General features: G+C 44.2%; 1 protein-coding gene across 7 annotated transcripts in view; it reads right to left on the bottom strand.

Annotated features, from left to right (window-relative positions):
* Positions 1-6511, bottom strand: part of grm8a (glutamate receptor, metabotropic 8a) — a 444440-nt gene extending 437929 nt beyond the window's left edge. For 2 of the 7 annotated variants that reach the window (XR_007882612.1, XM_051393032.1), the window contains exons 1-2: positions 5265-5408; positions 1-472 (exon numbers count right to left, since the gene is read on the bottom strand). The exon at positions 1-472 is cut by the window's left edge and continues 363 nt beyond it. Coding sequence is in view for 6 of the 7 variants with exons in the window: in XM_051393032.1 (XP_051248992.1) it covers positions 1-180 (180 nt within the window). In the remaining variant the exon portion in view is untranslated. Of the gene's footprint in view, positions 473-4962; positions 5096-5264; positions 5418-5920 lie in introns of those variants that run through there. The other 5 variants (XM_051393028.1, XM_051393027.1, XM_051393031.1 and 2 more) reach the window with 5 other exon arrangements.
* Between the last annotated feature and the right edge of the window lie 906 nt (positions 6512-7417).

The following is a 7417-nucleotide window of genomic DNA, read 5'->3' as shown; positions in this document are numbered from 1 at the left end:
GCCGAGGATGATGTCCCCATCCAGTCGGATGGAGTGGGCATACTCAGGCGCCGCCTGTGGGTCTGTTGGGATCCTCTGAGGGGAGGTGACAGGAAGGAACCAAGTGCAGGAAGTAGCCATGAGCAGGAAGACGACAGAGGGAGACTGCGGGTAGGAAGTCGGGCTCCACTGCGGTTCCATGATCAATGAATGATAACCAAACAAGAGCCAAGTTGATCTTAGAGAGGGCTTTCAGATGGGTATTCCAAAACTGAGGATTCTTAGGAATATTTAAAGGGAGCGCCTTCCTATTGGTCAAAACAGGGAGGGGTGAAGGACCCCAGGGGTGGAGCTAGCCGAGCCCCATGAGCGAATCATATTCCAGAATAGGCAGCGCGATGAAGGGGAGCAGTGGCGTAGAAACGTGGTGGCGATGTGGTCGAAAATCTAGAGTTCGAAGCCTGTAATCCACAAGTCACATCTTCAGCAGAGCCTGTTGAAGAGAGACAGAGAGAAGACGTCTAAGCACCAGTGCGATGTTGAACATCAAGCTGCTGCGGGGATGTACGGTCCACCTGACAAACACATGTAAAGGAGAAAAAATGCAGCCAAGCATACCAAAAACAAGTCACAAATAAGCACATGCTCATTCGCCTGCACACACTCACATGGGTATAGTGTTTCCAGCAGACTTGTCAAAATTTGCACTGCCATTCTATAATTGAAAACCCAAAGTCTGTCAGTTTGTAATCACCTCTACACACACACACACTCATCTCTTGGCATATCGATGAGTGGAACAGCTGTTAAAATGACAGCAGAGAACCTTGGCGAGCTCCTCGGGCTATTCGCACGGAGGCAGCAGACTACCTGCTGCAGTGGAGAAGGAGTAAGAAGAGCGAGAGAGAGCGATGAACAGAGCGGGGAGGAGGAGGAGGAGGAGGAGGAGGAGGAGGAGGGAGATGGGAGTTGGGAGAGACACACACGCAAGGAGACAAGGGAGGAGAGACAGAAAGAAAAAAACCATGTGAGACAGTGCGAGAGAGACGGAGACAGCAGTGAAAAGACGGAGAGCGGTGCCCTGGAGCAAATGTGTTGCATCATTCAAACACCTGCTGTTTCTGCTGCAGCTAAATGAACACATTATATCCAGTACACCCTGCTATGCACACACACACACACACACACACACACACACACACACACACACACACACACACATAGCCTGAAGTCACAACAGGTAGATTTAATGTTGAATGTTGTTCCTTTGCATTAACAGTATTAAATGTTCATATGCCATTTCTGCCTGCACCCACAGCAGGCCGGTTGCACCTCCATCCCTGGCAGTAATAATGTCATGCTCTACCCACTGAGTTGCACATTAAGCAGCCCCAGCCTTGAAAAAGTGCTAAAAGTTGGTCCGGGCCAGAACTGAAAATTGGTTGTGACAAACTGGTTGGTTCCTACGTGATACAAGTGCTGATGTGCTTTCATTAGCCGAGGCCCTGGGGATTTATTTTCTCATTTGCATCCCCTGATCCACAATCCCTGATTTCATTTTTGCATGGAGACAGCAATATGTATACATTTTGAGCCCTAAGTAAGTAAAGGTAGGTTTAATGTCCCCCCCACCCCCTTAAATTTTTCCTGCAATCTGTAGTTAACAAGCAGAGCATGCATTATATTGCCAGCGAGGGATATATAGCTCTTAGCGCTTAGCTCCCAATAAAGATGTAATGCTCCTAGAAATTAACTCTGAATGAAGAATTACAGCAGATATTGGATTTAATTCAGAACCATTCAGTGCTATTCAAAGCTGTTTGGTCGTCATTTACTTCATTACATCATTTCTATATATTCAGGCCATCACTCTGAAACAAGACCCTTTATTATAGATGCCCTGCTTACCTCAATACACACACGCTTTGCTATTGAGGTGCCCCCCCCACACACAATTTAGTCTATTAATTAGCTTTGTAGTTCATTCCATTGCTTATCTTCCTTTAGAGAAAAACTTCTCAGCACAGTCTACTGAGTGGTATCCTAATGTTAAAACAATGGTTTGACACGTATGACATATTATTCACTTTCTTGCCAAGAGTTGGATGACAAGATTTATACCAGTTAGCTCACTAATTAACGAGTGATATCTCGATTGTTAAAATCCTCGAAAAACCAAAGGATAAAAATGTGGTTTCCTAGATCCTTGCTGTCTCCTTGTTGTGTAGCTTTATTTTATATCGTGGACAGATATGAGAGTGGTATCACACACATCAGTCATACTCACATCCAACGTTCATTTTCAAACATTAAAAAGTGGAATGTATGTATGAACCTTGGCTATATTCAAGGCTGAAATCCCAACTGCCCCGGGGCCCTAGACCCTAAGGGACCCCAAAGCCTCCAGCTTGTGGCAATTAGTTTGTGGTAATTGATTGCAAATATGTTGTTAATACTGTATGGATCACTGGAGAACATTATAAACAAAAATAATGACGGCCTTAAGGCAGCACCTGCATTACTGCCTGATCTGGAGGCCCCATCTTGTAAAAAGGGGGGCCCAGGGCCACCTAGTGGGTCAATCCTGCCTTGCCAATATCAGTCCACACTGAGAGTAAAGCCTCATTTACAAAACTGGAACTTTTTGGAAATATTCAGCAGACCTGCCTAATTTCACCCACAAGGACCCCTAACAGCTTTCGGGCTCAGATCTCACAACAGCGTGAGCCCACTCTCTCAATGAAGCCATTTATAATTCGATTCTGTCCCAATTAATTCATCAGTTTCTCTCCACTCTAAGTGGAATTAGGTCAAAGCCACTCATACACAGCCAAGCCCCTGCTATGATTAAAAACCCTGCTTTATATAGGTTAGGCCGTATTCTACTCACTGCGATATTGTTTATTCAACACTTTTTCCTTGGATTGAGGCTCTACTTGGCTCAGGCACAGAAAAGTAACAAATGAGGCCCAGGTACCCTGTTATTAAGACTTAATAAATACATTAAACAAATCAAATCTAAGTCTAATTAAAGTCTAAGAGGATCCACTGTGATATAGAAATCAGATCTTCCCAAACAAGGAGCCATGGACTTAAATTGACCCTAATGGACATCTTTAATCCAGGGGGAGCGCATGATTTAAAAATGTACATTAATTCAAGATGTAAGTACATGCAGGCGTCCCGAGAGGGGCACCAAAAAATCAGATCAGGGCAATGTGTGAACGTTTTCTGACTGAACTGAGGCCCTGAGGTTATTAAAAGTTTCATGTCTCATTTACACTCACTAAGAATTATCACATTCTGTGTGTGTGTGTGTGTGTGTGTGTATTGTGTGTGTGTGTGTGTGTGTGTGTGTGTGTGTGTGTGTGTGTGTGTGTGTGTGTGTGTGTGTGGGGTGGGGGGGGGGTGAAAAGCAGTGACATCCTTGTCTGCACGCTCATATGTCACCTACAGCATGATCTTATGCTATTCTTAATAACCTGATCTTAGATATTACTCCTTTACTGTATGCTCCCACAAGAGTCCTTATGCTTTATGGTGCTTTACAAAGGCTCAAAACCCCCCCAGATAGTTCCTCCCAGCCTAAAAAGAGGAGGTTTCCTGCACCGTGATGGTTTGTGGCTCAAAGATGAAGAGGGTTAAACCCCAAGAGGCTGTGGCTGGCTCATCACTCTTTTTAATTTCCACCCACGGCTGGCTGTCTAAGTGAGAGTTGCCCACTCCTTGTTCTGGTGTTTTTTTTTTTTTTTATCTCATCTTTTTTATCTCATCTCCTCTGCGGTTTCATTCCTCCACTCATCCCCACACCTGGCCTCCTTGCCATTCCTCCCCCCCCTCCTCTCCTCTCTCCTCCACCACCCACAGATTCTTTGTTTCTCCTCCACTTTTCTCCCATTCTTATTTACCATCTTTCTACCATTTTCTGCCTCTCTATGCCATCGAGTCCTCCTCTCCCTCTCTCCTCTATCACATCGCCTTCTGCAGGCCTCCTCATCTCTCTGGGGAGCGCGCTGCTCTTTTCAGAAAGTGATAGCTTTTCTGCCGCCCTGTCCTCTCCCCATCCCTTCCCTCCTCGTTCTCTCCCTCCCAGTAGTTGATTTTTTTCTTTTTTCTTCGGAGTCTCCCGTTCAACAATTGCAGTCGGTCTCTCCCTCTGTCTCTCCGTCATCTCCTTCTTGGTCTCCTCTCATTCATACCTCACTTTTCTCTCACTCTCTCTCTCTCTCTCTCTCTCTCTCTCTCTACCTGTTCATTACCCCTTGCTCCAATCTCAACCCTCTCTCTCACTTTCCAGCTGCATTCTTTCTATGATTTTATCAAGGTTGTGGGCCAGGGAGGCATGCAAATGGTGATCCTCCCTCTTCTCCCACTGTGGATTCTCCCCGCAAATTCAGCATGTTATGGGCTTACCCAGACTGCAATAAATAAATAAATATGAACTGAAATGCATAGGTATGTGCGACACATCCACCCATGTAGATGACATCCATGTAATATATTAAAATCTTAATGCAATTTTGGACCCATCTGTAAATACAGCACATCTTCCCATCAGCATTAGCTACAAGTGAAAACACCTTATTTTCTGTGCCATATTCCAATTGTTTCCATATACGGATAAACATTAAAAATCCCAGCTTACATTGCTAAGAGACAGAGATAGCTCACGCATCGTTTTTTAAACACACATGCCTCTGATGATTAAGTCATGTGTCTGGAGATAAAACACAGCCCACAGGTTCAGAAAGAGATCAAAGTCTATGGGTGTAGGCTCATTATGCAGCCCTATAGGCTTCTCTCTGTACAGCAGCGGTGGTATTCTGATTGCACCCCCCAATTAAGACAGTGCCATCCACAGTGAAAGCAGAGAAACACCACCGCAATGGTACATTTAGGGAGATCAAATTATGGAGCTTATTCCACATTGCCATTAAAACACTGTATGCCAAAAGGAATATAGAGTTATTAAGTGAAACATACCTCTTCCCATGTGCTGGTAGGACATGTACTCACATAACCACTATTGCAAAAAAATCTATGTGTAGTGAAAATGATGAGTTAAAATCAGTAAAATCCCATAAGAAATAGGCTGCAAGACAAACTGAGACAATAAATAAGACAGACTGCCCAAAATCCATCCCTATAGAGGAATGTCAGAGAGAAAACACCCACAGAAAAATAGAGAGGGGGGAAAGAAGAGGGATGCAACAGCATTTAGTCAGAATGGGGAGGTTGGAGGAGGAGGAGGGGGGGATTACGAAATAATAGTAGATATGAGATACCTCAGAAAATCTAATTCTTCCGACAGTGTGTGAAGGGTGAGAAGCGCCTTCTCCAGCCTCCTCCGCGGACTCCTTGGGGTCCCTGTCCGCCTCAGGCAACTTCCTTGCGGAGCTCAGCAGTTTTTTTCTCTCCCCCCCGCCGCCACCCCCAAAAACCCCCCAAATATCAGAGCTCCTGGAGTGAGATTTTTCTTTTTTTCCACAACAGCCCGAAAAAAAAAAACGGATTTAAAGACAATAAGACCATCCGCAAGGCGAAGACATGGAGGAAGAAAAATATATATATATATATATATATATATATATATACGTAACCGATATTTTTTTAATATTTTTTTTAAAGTTATCCGTCGTGACCAGCAGAGGAGATTATAAAGCTGAAAATGCAATTACTATCCCCGCACTTGTTTAAGGTGACAATAGAGGGAGGCTGCCTGTAACGAAGTCAATACCCAAGAATGAGCCTCAGATACAGAGAGAGTGAAAGAGAGAGAGAGAGAGAGAGAGAGAGAGAGAGAGAGAGAGAGGAAGAGGGGAGAGAGAGAGAGAGAGAGAGAGAGAGAGAGAGAGAGAGAGAGCAGAGAGAGAGAGAGCAGAGGAATTCATCATACACGGATCCGGCCATGATCAATAATGTTGTTTAAAAAAAAACCCACCTGGTTCCTATCCATAGTCCTCTCCGAGCTTTTACGCACTTTGCGCATAAATCCCTCTTTTAAAAAAGGTGGAAGTCCACTCGTGCCTTCTCCACGGCAGCGCGCGCTCACTCACTCCTCTCCGGTTCCTCCGGTTTGTCGGTGCTGAAAGGGACAGCGCACGACTCCACACAGCCAAACGAAGCACACACACACACACACACACACACACACACACACACACAAAGAAAAAAAAGCCACTCTACGTGAAACATATGTAATTCAGACATCGAGTCCGCTCAACCCGCCCGCACCAAATCATCGTCTAATTGCGCCACTGTCGTCCTGCAGAGTCCACCCATTCAATCAAGTTTATTACTAATCAATCGGATCGATAGTTTCCACAATAGAGGGCTTTGGTTATTTGATCATATTAATAAGTCATCAAAATATGCTCACACAGGCGTTGCGCCACACTCTTAATTGCCCCGAACTTCAATCCATTTTTTACTGCGCCCATTGATTTCCCCCCTTGTACAACCATAGCGCCGTGGATCTTTGTGGTGAATGGAATTAAATAAATGAACCGCATCCCATCTGCTGTGTAATAACAATTTGATAAGCTGTGTGGAGTGAGAAAACCAGGCAATCGAAACAGACCCGGGTGTTCTCTGATGTGACAATGTGGAAGATCTGCGCAACATGTCCAATTTGTGGCTCTTTACCACTGCGGCGAAGGGTGGAAGGGACGCGGTGCAATGGCGCCATCTTGTGGACAAAGTTGGGTAATTGCAAGCATAAGAGCGGGGGGGGGGCTGTTCTCAAACCTGGTGGCGCCTTAAAAAATGGCAGTGCAGGAGTGTCTGTTGGTGGTGCTTTAGAGGATTTTATCAGAGGTAAATGTGAGTGGATGTAACTAAACCAATGCACTGAGATAATGCAGTGCAGGTTGGAGGTGCTACTTTATAATTCTACCTCTCTACATTCCTTGCATCAATCAATAACATATTGACATGAGTAAAATCCTACTTGCACTTTAATGCATCAGCAATTGTGCTCCAATAATGTAACATATAATGCTATAACACTCACCATTTTTCTGCATTAAGTACTTTCACTTTTGATACTTTGAATACATTTTGCTGACGTGACTTATAGTTTTATTTAAGTAACATTTTCAGTGTTCTTGGAGCCTAATGTAGTATTTATACAGTGTGGTATTGCTATTTTACTTGACTAACTCATCAGTATTTCTTCTGTCGCTATAAAGTGTGGATCCCCTCTTCAGCAAAACAAAAGTTCATTCATTTTTTGAACCGTTTTGGTTCCTGTGATGTTAGCTCTGTCTGTTAAGGAGTTTCCTTCCTCTACCCTGAAAAAAAAACACCCTGAAGAAGGTTCTGTGCAGAAACATTTAGGTTATTATTGTGCTTCAACAAAGCTGGGGGCGTTGGGAGAGACAGCAGACGACCAAAACACAGAAATGACACTGATGACATTCTCCTAGAACTCAGTAAA

This window comes from Dicentrarchus labrax, unplaced genomic scaffold (assembly GCF_905237075.1).
Source record: "Dicentrarchus labrax unplaced genomic scaffold, dlabrax2021, whole genome shotgun sequence".
NCBI lineage: Eukaryota > Metazoa > Chordata > Actinopteri > Moronidae > Dicentrarchus > Dicentrarchus labrax.
The sequence above is the reverse complement of the archived record's forward strand: the minus strand, read 5'-3'. Positions and strand labels throughout refer to the sequence as shown.